We start from the raw sequence: 14,664 nt of genomic DNA, 5'->3' as shown, positions 1-14,664 counted from the left end.
TACTCAACCTTTCCTCATAAGTCAACCCCCTCATCTCCGGAATCAACCGAGTGAACCTTCTCTGAACAGCCTTCAATGCAAGTATATCTTTCCTTAAATTTTTGACCAAAACTGTACACAGTACTCCAGGTGTGGCCTCACCAATACCCTGTACAGTTGTAGCAGGACTTCTCTGCTTTTATACTCCATCCCCCTTGCAATAAAGGCCAATATTCCATTTGCCTTCCTGATCACTTGCTGTACCTGCATACTAACTTTTGTGTTTGATGCACAAGGACCCCCAGGTCCCGCTGTACTGCAGCACTTTGCAATTTTTCTCCATTTAAATTATAATTTGCTTTTATATTTTCTTCTGCCAAAGTGAATAACCTCACATTATTATATTCCATCTGCCAAATGTTTGCCCACTCACTTAGTCTGTCTATATCCCTTTGTAGATTTTTTGTGTCCTCCTCACAATTTTCTTTCCCACCCATCTTTGTATCATCAGCAAACTTGGCTACATTACACTCGGTCCCTTCATCCAAGTCATTAATATAGATTGTAAATAGTTGAGGTCCCAGCACTGATCCCTGTGGCACTCCACTAGTTACTGATTGCCAACCGGAAAATGGCACATTTATCCCGACTCTCTGTTTTCTGTTTGTTAGCCAATCCTCTATCCATGCTAATATATTACCCCCACCCCGTGAGTTTTTATCTTGTGCAGTAACCTTTTATGTGGTACCTTATCGAATGCCTTCTGGAAATCTAAATACACCACATCCACTGATTCCCCTTATCCATCCTGTTCGTTACATCCTCAAAGAACTCCAGCAAATTTATCAAACATGATTTTCCCTTTCATAAAACCATGCTGACTCTGCTTGATTGAATTATGCTTTTCCAAATGTCCTGCTACTGCTTCCTTAATAATGGACTCCAGCATTTTCCCAACCACAGATGTTAGACTAACTGGTCTATAGTTTCCTGCTTTCTGTCTGCCTCCTTTTTTATATAGGGGCGTTACATTTGCAGTTTTCCAATCTGCTGGGACCTCCCCAGAATCCAGGGAATTTTGGTAGATTACAACCAATACATCCACTATCTCTGCAGTCACTTCTTTTAAGACCCTAGGATGTAACCATCAGGTCCAGGGGACTTGTCCACCTTTAGTCCCATTATTTTACTGAGTACTACTTCTTTCGTGATAATGATTGTATTAAGTTCCTCCCTCCCTATCGCCCCTTGATTATCCACTATTGGGATGTTTTTAGCTTCTTCTACCGTGAAGACCGATACAAAATATTTGTTCAACGTCTCTGGCATTTCCCTGTTCCCCATTATTAATTCCCCAATCTCATCCTCCAGGGACCAACATTTACTTTAGCCACTCTCTTCCTTTTTTGTGTACTGGATATTGGAGGACAAGCCAATCAGTGACGCCAGGGGAATGCTGGGATACTGGAGGACAAGCCAATCGGTGACCGCAGGGGAATGCTGGGATACTGGAGGACAAGCCAATCGGTGACCCCAGGGGAATGCTGGGATACTGGAGGACAAGCCAATCAGTGACGCTAGGGGAATGCTGGGATGCTGGAGGACAAGCCAATCGGTGACCCCAGGGGAATGCTGGGATACTCATCATCATCATCATAGGCAGTCCCTCGGAATCGAGGAAGACTTGCTTCCACTCCTGAAGTGAGTCCTCAGGTGGCTAAACAGTCCAATATGAGAGCCACAGTCCCTGTCACAGGTGGGACAGACAGTGGTTGAGGGAAGGGGAGGGTGGGACTGGTTTGCCGCACGCTCCTTCCGCTGCCTGCGCTTGGTTTCTGCATGCTCTCGGCGACGAGACTCGAGGTGCTCAGCGCCCTCCCGGATGCACTTCCTCCATACTGGAGGATCCTCAGTGACAGCAGGAGGATTTCATCTACAAGCCACAATGCTGACAGTTTCTGGAATTTCTCCGATATTTTTCCCGATCGATTCCATTAATGAGAAAAACATCAAGTTCATTTAAGCCAGAAACTCATCGCCACTGATGACCCGGCTTCCATTGATCCGATTGGCCGAGATCAAAGTTCAAAACGCATTGACCCCGGGATGTGACCCGATTGGCTGAGAGTGGAGTTCGGTCACTTTGTGACCCCGGGATGTGATCCGATTGGCTGAGAGCAGAGTTCGGTCACTTTGTGACCCCAGGCTGTGGTCCGATTGGCCGAGAGCAGAGTTCTGTCACTCTGTGACCCCGAAATGTGATCTGATTGGCCAAGAGCAGAGTTCAGTCGCTCTGTGACCCCGGGATGTGATCCGATTGGCTGAGAGTGGAGTTCGGTCACTTTGTGACCCCGGGATGTGATCCGATTGGCTGAGAGCAGAGTTCGGTCACTTTGTGACCCCAGGCTGTGATCCGATTGGCCGAGAGCAGAGTTCTGTCACTCTGTGACCCCGAGATGTGATCTGATTGGCCAAGAGCAGAGTTCAGTCGCTCTGTGACCCCGGGATGTGATCCGATTGGCCAAGAGCAGTTTGGTCACTCTGTGACCCCGGGATGGGGCATGATGTTAATGGGAGCTGGAGTTTACTTTATCGAGCACCGAGAGGGGCAGAAGTTTGATGTAGGTTGCCTGAAAGCTTGTAGTTTCAGTGCGGAAAGCTGACTTACCATGGCACCAACATCGCCGGTCTCTCCCTTCTCACCTGGGGGTCCTGGGAGGCCCTAGAAGCAGTTGGGAAAAAGGGGAAAAATAGAGAGAAAACAGAGTTATTAATTGTCGCATTAGTAATCACACAATCTGAAACACGATGATTTCGAGAGACAGCAGAACAGAATGCAATAAACCCTCGTGTACAAAATAAACCCATAATTAATCTCAGAATCTCCCAGCACAGGAGGCCATTGGGCCCATCGAGCCTGTGCCGGCTCTGTGACAGAGCGATCCTATCAGTCTCACTCCCCGCTCTTTCCCCACAGCCCGGCAAATCTTTCCCCTTCCAGTATTTATCCAATTCCCCGTTTGAAAGTTACTATTGAATCTGCTCCCACCGCCCTTTCAGGCAGCGCGTTCCTGATTGATACGTCCTTACTACACAGTATAAATGCACACGAGGCTCATGCTTGAGAGAAGGTCAGTCTGTGACCTGTCCTTTATTCCTTAGCACTCAAGTGATGAAGGTGGGTGGAGCTTCCCCTTTTATACCTGAAGGTCCAGGTTAGGAGTGTCTCCCACCTAGTGGTCAGTGTTCTCACGGTGTACAACTTAGGTCAGTTTATACATGGGTTACAATGCTGGTTGAATACATGACATCACCTCCCCCCCCAAAATCTTATTGAGATCACAGGTTGAGTCTCTCTGGTGGTTTACGCTCCCTTGTAGAGCGCCTGAGTTGGGGCTCCGGTTGTTGGGCGCTGGCCTGAGTGTCTGCTGTTTGCGGTGCCTCAGGCCTGTCCGGACTGCCCACAGTGACTGGGCTCTCCTCCCTTTGGTTCCGGTGTTCGGTCACCTGTGGTGGAGTGAACTCTATATTGTGTTCTTCCTCTGCTTCTTCTATGGGGTTGCTGAACCTCCTTTTAGTTTGATCCACATGTTTGCGGCAGATTTGTCCATTGGTAAGTTTAACTACCAAAATCCTATTTCCCTCTTTGGCAATCACAGTGCCTGCAAGCCATTTGGGCCCTGCAGCGTAGTTGAGGACAAAAACAGGATCATTTACATCAATACCTCGCGCCCTCGCATTCCTGTCATGGTAGTGATATTGTGACTGGCGCCTGCTCTCGACAATTTCTTTCATGGTGGGGTGTATAAGGGATAATCGGGTTTTGAGCGTCCTTTTCATTAGTAGCTCTGCGGGTGGAACCCCTGTGAGCGAGTGTGGTCGGGATCTATAGGCCAACAGGAGGCGTGATAAGCGGCTTTGTAGGGAACCCCCTTGGATTCTGAGCATCCCCTGTTTGATTATCTGCACTGCTCGTTCTGCCTGGCCGTTTGAGGCCGGCTTGAACGGTGCCGTTCTGACATGGTTAATTCCATTGCCTGCCATGAAGTCCTGGAATTCAGTGCTTGTGAAGCACGGGCCATTGTCGCTGACCAAGACGTCCGGTAGACTGTGGGCAGCGAACATTGCCCGTAGACTTTCTACCGTGGCAGAGGATGTGCTTGAATTTAAAATGTCACACTCGATCCATTTGGAGTAGGCGTCTACTACAACCAAAAACATTTTCCCCATGAAAGGACCTGCATAGTCCACATGGATGCGTGACCAAGGCTTGGTGGGCCATGGCCAGGGGCTAAGGGGGGCTTCCCTGGGTGCATTGCCCAGCTGGGCACACGTGTTGCACCTGCGAACACAAAGTTCCAGATCTGCGTCTATCCCTGGCCACCAAACGTGTGACCTGGCAATTGCCTTCATCATGACAATGCCCGGGTGCTCATTGTGGAGTTCTCTGATGAACACCTTTCTGCCCATCTGGGGCATGACTACGCGGTTTTCCCACAGTAGGCAATTGGCCTGAATCGAGAGTTCATCCCTGCGCCTGTGAAATGGTTTAAATTCCTCAGGGCATGCCCTGTACGTGGCTACCCAGTCCCCATTCAGGACACATTTCTTGACTAGAGACAATAGCGGGTCTCTATTTGTCCAGACTTTAATCTGACGGGCTGTCACGGGTGAGCCTTCGCTTCCGAAAGCTTCAACAGCCATGACCATCTCAGCAGCATGCTCAGTTGCCCCCTCAGTGGTGGCTAGTGGGAGCCTGCTGAGTGCATTGGCGCAGTTTTCGGTGCCCGGTCTGTGCCGAATTGTGTAGTCATAGGCAGCTAACGTGAGTGCCCATCTCCGTATGCGGGCCGATGTGTTTGCATTTATGGCCAAAAGGGACGTTAGGGGTTTGTGATCTGTCTCCAGTTCAAATTTCCTGCCAAATAGGTACTGGTGCATTTTCTTTACCGCATATACACATGCGAGCGCCTCCTTTTCTACTATCCCGTAGCCCCTTTCTGCCTGGGACAGACTCCTGGAGGCATAAGCTACCGGCTGTAACTGACCCTTGGCATTGACATGCTGCAACACACACCCGACACCATAGGACGACGCATCGCACGTTAACACAAGTTTCTTACATGGGTCATACAGCGTTAACAGATTGTTGGAGCATAACAAATTGCGTGCTCTATTAAAACTCGCTGCGTAAACACATTCTCCCCATCTCCCCCTCTGGTTCCATCGCCGATTATCGTCAATCTGTGTCCCTCTGGTTACCGGCCCTCCTACCCCGGGGAACAGTGTCTCCTTATTTACTTCAAAACCCACATGATTTTGAACATCTCAATTAAATCTCCTCTTAACCCTCTCTGCTCTGAGAGAACCCCAGCTTCTCCAGTCTCTCCCCGTCACTGAAGGCCCTCAGCCCTGGAACCATTCTGCTCAATATCCCCTCTGCACCCTCTCCAGGGCCTTCACAGCCTTCCTATAGTGCGGGGCCCAGAATTGGCCACAATACACTAGCATGGGCCTAACCAGGGGTTTATTAATAAGATGAATTGTCTGTCGCCACACAAGGAATCACAGCGATGAAATGGGCATGGCGGTTATAAGATGGGCTTGGATGCTGGCCCATCGAGAGCCATGAATAGTGTTACTTTGGGTGACTGCTGGGGATTGTTGCAGGAAGAGCAGATGTGCCTTCTGGCCGCTTCCTGATTATATCCGTGCATAGTAATGAAGTCAGACATATTAGTGCAAATTGTTGAAAGCACCAAGATACACTGATTGCAGTTTGATTTGTCACAGCATCTCCCCACCGGAGAAAGGATTTTGAGCCCAATCTCCTTTTAGTTTCATTGTCAAAGAGAAGCTGTAATTAACCTTGGTTACTGACCCAGTAAATTACAGATGGTTCCTCGCCCCAAACATCATCTCCAATCTTATTACCAAATGCTTTTCAATTTATTAAAATGGCAGGAAAAACAAATCAAATATCAATACGAGTGAATCTATTGATCAACCACAGGGTTGTCAGCACTTTGCTTGCAATGCACGAACACTATTATAGAATCGGACAGGAGGCCACTGGGCCCATCGAGCCTGTGCCGGCTCTGTGACAGAGCGATCCCATCAGTCCCACTCCCCGCTCTTTCCCCACAGCCCGGCAAATCTTTCCCCTTCATCGTAATAAGGTGACTGAGTGATGGACTTTATCTACCAATCATCGGCTCGCACTTTCCACACGGGTCACTACGCCTGACAGACGCAGAAGTCTCAAAATCACATTGTACGTATCTAGCAATCTCTGCGGCTCATCTCTCTCACTCACCGCTCTATCTTACAATCCCAGAATCTCCCAGCACTGGAGGCCATTGGGCCCATCGAGCCTGTGCCGGCTCTGTGACAGAGCGATCCCATCAGTCCCACTCCCCGCTCTTTCCCCACAGCCCGGCACATTTCTCCTGTTAAGTATGGAATCACTCCACGAGACTGAGTACTGTGAGCTAAAACTGATGTGACCTTAGTCTCTTTAATACAGCTCCAGAGTGCCTCCAACAGTTGCGCCCTCTGGTGGCAAGTCTTACACAGTTACAATGTTTACATACATAACATCTCCCCTTCCAGTATTTACCCAATTCCCGGTTTGAAAGTCACTATTGAATCTGCTCCCACCGCCCTTTCAGGCAGCGCGTTCCCGATCACAACAACTCGCTGCGTAAACACATTCTCCCCATCTCCCCCTCTGGCTTCTTTTTAAAATTCATTCACAGGATGATGGCAAGGCATTTATTGCACACCAAAAATTCTTTTGCCAATTACCAGGTTATCCTTTCTCCTTCCCTTTCTCTCTGTCTCTCTCTTTCTCTCTTTGTCTCTCTCTCCCTCTCTCTCTCTCTCTGACTCATTCTCTCTCTCTCTCTCTCTCTGTCTCTCTCTCTCTGTCTCTCTGTCTCGCTCTCTGTGCCTCTCTCTCTCTGTCTCTCTGTCTCGCGCTCTCTGTCTCTCTCTCGCTCTCTGTGCCTCTCTCTCTCTCTGTGCCTCTCTCTGTCTCTCGCTCTCTGTGTCTCGCTCTCCCTCTCTCGCTCTCTATGTCACGCTCTCCCTCTCTCGCTCTCTGTGTCACGCTCTCCCTCTCTCGCTCTCTGTCTCTCGCTCTCTGTGCCTCGCTCTCTCTCTCTCGCTCTCTCTCTCTCGCTCTCTGTGCCTCTCTCTCTGTCTCTTGCTCTCTGTCTCTCGCTCTCTCTCTCTCGCTCTCTCTCTCTCTCTCTCGCTCTCTGTGCCTCTCTCTCTGTCTCTCTCTCTCTGTCTCTCGCTCTCTGTCTCTCGCTCTCTGTCTCTCGCTCTCTGTCTCTCGCTCTCTGTGTCTCGCTCTCTGTGTCTCGCTCTCTGTCTCTCGCTCTCTGTCTCTCGCTCTCTGTCTCTCGCTCTCTGTCTCTCGCTCTCTGTCTCTCTCTCTCTGTGCCTCTCTCTCTGTGCCTCTCTCTCTGTCTCTCGCTCTCTGTCTCTCGCTCTCTGTCTCTCGCTCTCTGTCTCTCTCTCTCTGTGTCTCGCTCTCTGTCTCTCGCTCTCTGTCTCTCGCTCTCTGACTCTCGCTCTCTGTCTCTCGCTCTCTGTCTCTCGCTCTCTGTCTCTCGCTCTCTGTCTCTCGCTCTCTGTCTCTCGCTCTCTGTCTCTCTCTCTCTCTCTCTCGCTCTCTCTCTCTCGCTCTCTCTCTCGCTCTCTGTCTCTCGCACTCTGTCTCTCGCTCTCTGTCTCTCGCTCTCTGTGCCTCTCTCTCTCTGTCTCTCGCTCTCTCTCTCTCGCTCTCTCTCTCTCGCTCTCTGTCTCTCGCTCTCTGTGCCTCTCTCTCTGTCTCTCTGTCTCTCTCTCTCGCTCTCTCTCTCTCGCTCTCTGTGCCTCTCTCTCTGTCTCTCTGTCTCTCTCTCTCGCTCTCTCTCTCTCGCTCTCTGTGCCTCTCTCTCTGTCTCTCTGTCTCTCTCTCTCGCTCTCTGTCTCTCGCTCTCTGTCTCTCGCTCTCTGTGCCTCGCTCTCTGTCTCTCGCTCTCTGTCTCTCGCTCTCTCTCTCTCGCTCTCTCTCTCGCTCTCTCTCTCTCGCTCTCTGTGCCTCTCTCTCTGTATCTCGCTCTCTCTCTCTCGCTCTCTCTCTCTCTCGCTCTCTGTGCCTCTCTCTCTGTCTCTCTCTCTCTGTCTCTCGCTCTCTGTGCCTCTCTCTCTGTCTCTCTCTCTCGCTCTCTGTCTCTCGCTCTCTGTCTCTCGCTCTCTGTCTCTCGCTCTCTGTCTCTCGCTCTCTGTGCCTCGCTCTCTGTCTCTCTCTCTCGCTCTCTGTCTCTCGCTCTCTGTGCCTCTCTCTCTGTGCCTCGCTCTCTGTCTCTCGCTCTCTGTCTCTCGCTCTCTGTGCCTCTCTCTCTGTCTCTCTCTCTCGCTCTCTGTCTCTCGCTCTCTGTCTCTCGCTCTCTGTCTCTCGCTCTCTGTCTCTCGCTCTCTGTCTCTCGCTCTCTGTGCCTCTCTCTCTGTCTCTCGCTCTCTGTCTCTCGCTCTCTGTCTCTCTCTCTGTCTCTCGCTCTCTGTCTCTCGCTCTCTGTGCCTCTCTCTCTGTCTCTCTCTCTCGCTCTCTGTGCCTCTCTCTCTGTCTCTCACTCTCACTCTCTGTCTCTCGCTCTCTGTCTCTCGCTCTCTGTGCCCCTCTCTCTGTCTCTCGCTCTCTGTCTCTCGCTCTCTGTCTCTCGCTCTCTGTCTCTCGCTCTCTGTCTCTCGCTCTCTGTGCCTCTCTCTCTGTCTCTCGCTCTCTGTCTCTCGCTCTCTGTCTCTCGCTCTCTGTCTCTCGCTCTCTGTGCCTCTCTCTCTGTCTCTCTCTCTCGCTCTCTGTGCCTCTCTCTCTGTCTCTCTCTCTCGCTCTCTGTCTCTCTGTCTCTCTCTCTCTCTCTGTCTCTCGCTCTCTGTCTCTCGCTCTCTGTCTCTCGCTCTCTGTCTCTCGCTCTCTGTCTCTCGCTCTCTGTCTCTCGCTCTCTGTCTCTCGCTCTCTGACTCTCGCTCTCTGTCTCTCGCTCTCTGTCTCTCGCTCTCTGTCTCTCGCTCTCTGTCTCTCGCTCTCTGTCTCTCGCTCTCTGTCTCTCGCTCTCTGTCTCTCGCTCTCTGACTCTCGCTCTCTGTCTCTCGCTCTCTGTCTCTCGCTCTCTGTCTCTCGCTCTCTGTCTCTCGCTCTCTGTCTCTCGCTCTCTGTCTCTCGCTCTCTGTCTCTCGCTCTCTGTCTCTCGCTCTCTGTCTCCCGCTCTCTGTCTCTCGCTTTCTCTCTCGCTCTCTCTCTCTCGCTCTCTGTGCCTCTCTCTCTGTCTTTCGCTCGCTCTCTGTCTCTCGCTCTCTGTCTCTCGCTCTGTGTCTCTCGCTCTCTCTCTCTCGCTCTCTCTCTCTTGCTCTATCTCTCTCGCTCTCGCTCTCTGTGCCTCTCTCTCTGTGCCTCGCTCTCTGTCTCTCGCTCTCTGTCTCTCGCTCTCTGTGCCTCTCTCTCTGTCTCTCTCTCTCGCTCTCTGTCTCTCGCTCTCTGTCTCTCGCTCTCTGTCTCTCGCTCTCTGTCTCTCGCTCTCTGTCTCTCGCTCTCTGTGCCTCTCTCTCTGTCTCTCTCTCTCGCTCTCTGTGCCTCTCTCTCTGTCTCTCACTCTCACTCTCTGTCTCTCGCTCTCTGTCTCTCGCTCTCTGTGCCTCTCTCTCTGTCTCTCGCTCTCTGTCTCTCGCTCTCTGTCTCTCGCTCTCTGTCTCTCGCTCTCTGTCTCTGTCTCTCGCTCTCTGTCTCTCGCTCTCTGTGCCTCTCTCTCTGTCTCTCGCTCTCTGTCTCTCGCTCTCTGTCTCTCTCTCTGTCTCTCGCTCTCTGTCTCTCGCTCTCTGTGCCTCTCTCTCTGTCTCTCTCTCTCGCTCTCTGTCTCTCTGTCTCTCTCTCTCGCTCTCTGTCTCTCTGTCTCTCTCTCTCTCTCTCTGTCTCTCGCTCTCTGTCTCTCGCTCTCTGTCTCTCGCTCTCTGTCTCTCGCTCTCTGTCTCTCGCTCTCTGTCTCTCGCTCTCTGTCTCTCGCTCTCTGACTCTCGCTCTCTGTCTCTCGCTCTCTGTCTCTCGCTCTCTGTCTCTCGCTCTCTGTCTCTCGCTCTCTGTCTCCCGCTCTCTGTCTCCCGCTCTCTGTCTCTCGCTTTCTCTCTCGCTCTCTGGCTCTCTCTCTCTCGCTCTCTCTCTCTCGCTCTCTGTGCCTCTCTCTCTGTCTCTCGCTCGCTCTCTGTGCCTCGCTCTCTCTCTCTCTCTCTCTCGCTCTCTCTGTGTCTCGCTCTCTGACTCTCGCTCTCTGTCTCTCGCTCTCTGTCTCTCGCTCTCTGTCTCTCGCTCTCTGTCTCTCGCTCTGTGTCTCTCGCTCTCTCTCTCTCGCTCTCTCTCTCTTGCTCTATCTCTCTCGCTCTCGCTCTCTGTGCCTCTCTCTCTGTCTCTCGCTCTCTGTCTCTCGCTCTCTGTGCCTCGCTCTCTCTCTCTCTCTCTCTCGCTCTCTCTGTGTCTCGCTCTCTGTCTCTCGCTCTCTGTGCCTCTCTCTCTGTCTCTCGCTCTCTGTCTCTCTCTCTGTCTCTCGCTCTCTGTCTCTCGCTCTGTGTCTCTCGCTCTCTCTCTCTCGCTCTCTCTCTCTTGCTCTATCTCTCTCGCTCTCGCTCTCTGTGCCTCGCTCTCTGTCTCTCGCTCTCTGTGCCTCTCTCTCTGTCTCTCGCTCTCTCTCTCTTGCTCTATCTCTCTCGCTCTCGCTCTCTGTGCCTCTCTCTCTGTCTCTCGCTCTCTGTCTCTCGCTCTCTGTCTCTCGCTCTCTGTCTCTCGCTCTCTGTCTCTCGCTCTCTGTCTCTCGCTCTCTGTCTCTCGCTCTCTGACTCTCGCTCTCTGACTCTCGCTCTCTGTCTCTCGCTCTCTGTCTCTCGCTCTCTGACTCTCGCTCTCTGTCTCGCTCTCTGTCTCTCGCTCTCTGACTCTCGCTCTCTGTCTCTCTCTCTCTGTCTCGCTCTCTGTCTCTCGCTCTCTGTCTCTCGCTCTCTGTCTCTCGCTCTCTGTGCCTCTCTCTCTGTCTCTCGCTCTCTGTCTCTCGCTCTCTGTCTCTCGCTCTCTGTCTCTGGCTCGCTCTCTGTGCCTCGCTCTCTCTCTCTCTCTCTCTCGCTCTCTCTGTGCCTCTCTCTCTGTCTCGCTCACTCTCTCTGTCTCTCTCTCTGTCTCTCGCTCTCTGTGCCTCGCTCTCTGTCTCTCGCTCTCTGTCTCGTTCTCTCTCTCTCGCTCTCTGTGCCTCTCTCTCTGTCTCTCGCTCTCGCTCTCTCTCTCTCTCGCTCTCTCTCTCGGTCTCTCTCTCGGTCTCTCTCTCTGTCTCTCGCTCTCTGTGTCTCGCTCTCGCTCTCTCTCTCGCTCGCTCTCTGTGCCTCTCTCTCTGTCTCTCGCTCTCGCTCTCGCTCTCTCTCTCTCTCGCTCTCTCTCTCGGTCTCTCGCTCTCTGTGTCTCGCTCTCCCTCTCTCGCTCTCTGTGTCACGCTCTCTCTGTCTCGTTCTCAGTGTCTCCGGGATGTATATTGCCTCTGGGCCATGGTTTGACTGGTATTAGTGAATCAGCTGCCTGTTGCTCCTGGGGCACTGGGAGAGGTGAAAGGTGCTGATTCACTGTCGCCAGTTCAGCACCATGCAATGGAGCGGAGGAACCTGAGTGTCTGATGAGGGAGCTCCGTTGCTGGGCTCGGACAGTGCCAGCACTGAGCTCCGCAGCAATTCTCCTTCATTTTGTACTGACATTGAAATGGTTTGGAAGAGTTGAGTGTCGAACGTATATCCAGGTGCCAAATAACTCTCTCGCAAGATACATTAATCATTTCTAGTCATGGTCGCAACATCACCTCGCTGTCCAAATCAACCGCGATTTACTGGGCTCCTTGGTAAAGGTGGGACTGGCAAAAAGGTATTTTAAACAAAGAGCGATTGTTACTTTATCCTCTGAGTTTTGTGCTCATCGTGTAAGAGGCATTTAACACTTCCCCAGTTCATCACTCACTGTCCCATCAAACACTCCCAGGGCAGGTACAGGGGGTTAGATACAGAGTAAAGTTCCCTTTATACTGTCCCATCATACACTCCCAGGGCAGGTACAGCACAGGGTTAGATACAGAGTAAAGCTCCCTCTATACTGTACCATCAAACACTCCCAGGGCAGGTACAGCACGGGGTTAGATACAGAGTAAAGCTCCCTCTACACTGTCCCATCAAACACTCCCAGGGCAGGTATAGGGGGTTAGATTCAGAATAAGTCTCCCTCTACACTGTTCCATCAAACACTCCCAGGGCAGTTACACGGGGTTAGATACAGAGTAAAGCTCCCTCTACATTGTCCCGTCAAACACTCCCAGGGCAGGTACAGCACGGGGTTAGATACAGAGTAAAGCTCCCTCTACACTGTCCCATCAAACACTCCCAGGGCAGGTATAGGGGGTTAGATTCAGAATAAGTCTCCCTCTACACTGTTCCATCAAACACTCCCAGGGCAGTTACACGGGGTTAGATACAGAGTAAAGCTCCCTCTACATTGTCCCGTCAAACACTCCCAGGGCAGGTACAGCACGGGGTTAGATACAGAGTAAAGCTCCCTCTACACTGTCTCATCAAACACGCCCAGGGCAGGTACAGCACGGGTTAGATACAGAGTAAAGCTCTCTCTACACTGTCCCATCAAACACTCCCAGGGCAGGTACAGGGGGGTTAGATACAGAGTAAAGCTCCCTCTACATTGTCCCATCAAACACTCCCAGGACAGGTACAGGGGGTTAGATACAGAGTAAAGCTCTCTCTACACTGTCCCATCAAACACTCCCAGGGCAGGTACAGCACGGGGTTAGATACAGAGTAATGCTCCCTCTACACTGTCCCATCAAACGCTCCCAGGGCAGGTATAGCACGGGTTAGACAATGCGGTTTATACAGCTGCTCTGTGCCAGCTGAGACTGCTCATTAAATTAACGTCACATTAAGCCTGATTGTAATGGGAGAAGGTTTATGGTAAATGACAGACCAACATGATGAATGAGAATAATGTACTTTCTACCGAATTAAAAGCCAATTATTATTAAAAGATAAAAGCATCGAAATTACCCAGAATGATGGAGCTCTGGACATCTGCAGGCTTCTGTGCCGATGGTTGGATGATTTCAGGCACAGCAAGGGGAGACCAGAACTAGGGACCATCAATATCAGACAGTCACTGATAAACCCAATGGGGAATTCAGGAGAAACCTCTTTACCCAGAGAGGGGTGAGAATGTGGAACTCACTGCCACAGGGAGGGGTTGAGGTGAATAGTATCGATGTATTTAAGGGAAAGCTGGATAAACTCATGAGGGAGAAGGGAATAGAAGGATATGGGGATAGGGTGAGATGACGCGGACCATTCGACCTAACGGCTCCGTGCCCCTGTTTATGGCCCACACCAGTCTTCTCCCAGCCCTCTTCAGCTCAGCGTGAGGTGTTATGAAGGTTTACACTCGCAGCATGTGGTGGGAGGAATGGTGCCCGAACAGAGCTTTGCAAGTTCATAGGACGGTTTAAGAGAATAGATAGGGAACATTTATTCCCTTTAGCAAACATAAGAAATTGGAGCAGGAGTCGGCCATTCGGCCCCTCGAGCCTGCTCCGCCATTCAATAAGATCACGGCTGATCTTCGACCTCAAGTCCACTTTCCCGCCCGATCCCCATCGGAGTCAAAAATCTATCGATCTCAGCCTTGAATATACTCAGAGACTGAGCCTCCACAGCCCTCAGGGGCAGAGAATTCCAAAGATTCACCACCCTCTGAGTGAAGAAATTCCTCCTCATCTCAGTCCTAAATGGCTTACCCCTTATCCTGAGACTGTGACCCCTGGTTCTGGACTTCCCTAACATCGGGAACATTCTTCCTCTATTTAATCTGTCCAATCCCGTCAGAATTTTATGTTTCTATGAGATCCCCTCTCATTCTTCTAAATTCCAGTGAATAGAAGACTAGTCGATCCAGTTTTTCTTTATATGTCAGTCCTGCCATCCCGGGAATCAGTCTAGTGAACCTTCGCTGCACTCCGTCAATAGCAAGAATGTCCTTCCTCAGATTAGGAGACTAAAACTGAACACAATACTCCAGGTGTGGCCTCAGCAAGGCCCTGTACAACTGCAGTAAGACCTCCCTGCCCCTGTACTCAACTCCTCGTGCTTTGAAGGTCAACATGCCATTTACCTTCTTCACTGCCTGCTGTACCTACATGTCAACTTTCAATGACTGATGTACCATGACACCCAGGTCTCATTGCACCTCCCCTTTTTCTAATCTGTCACCATTCAGATAATAGTCTGTCTCTCTGTTTTTGCCACCAAAGTGGATAATCTCACATTTATCCACATTATACTGCATCTGCCATGCATTTGCCCACTCACCTAACCTGTCCAAGTCACCCTACAGCCTCTTAGCATCCTCCTCACAGCTCACACTGCCACCCAGCTTAGTGTCATCTGCAAACTTGGAGATATTACATTCAATTCCTTCGTCTAAATCATTTATGAGTATTGTAAATAGTTGGGGTCCCAGCACTGAACCCTGCAGCACCCGACTAGTCACTGCCTGCCATTCTGAAAAGGACCCGTTTATTCCCACTCTTTGCTTCCTGCCTGCCAACCAGTTCTCTATCCACGTCA

At 51.2% G+C, this 14,664-nt stretch overlaps 1 protein-coding gene across 1 annotated transcript in view; it reads right to left on the bottom strand.

The window, feature by feature from the left end:
* Nucleotides 1-14,664, bottom strand: part of LOC139252381 (collagen alpha-1(XI) chain-like) — a 185,891-nt gene that overhangs the window by 97,349 nt on the left and 73,878 nt on the right. Inside the window, exon 9 of the mRNA XM_070873364.1 lies at nucleotides 2,648-2,701. Coding sequence (XP_070729465.1) covers nucleotides 2,648-2,701 — 54 coding nt within the window. The remainder of the gene's footprint in view (nucleotides 1-2,647; nucleotides 2,702-14,664) is intronic.

Source organism: Pristiophorus japonicus, unplaced genomic scaffold (genome assembly GCF_044704955.1).
Source record: "Pristiophorus japonicus isolate sPriJap1 unplaced genomic scaffold, sPriJap1.hap1 HAP1_SCAFFOLD_462, whole genome shotgun sequence".
NCBI lineage: Eukaryota > Metazoa > Chordata > Chondrichthyes > Pristiophoridae > Pristiophorus > Pristiophorus japonicus.
Note: the sequence above shows the minus strand (reverse complement) of the source record. Positions and strands in the feature narration are given on the sequence as shown.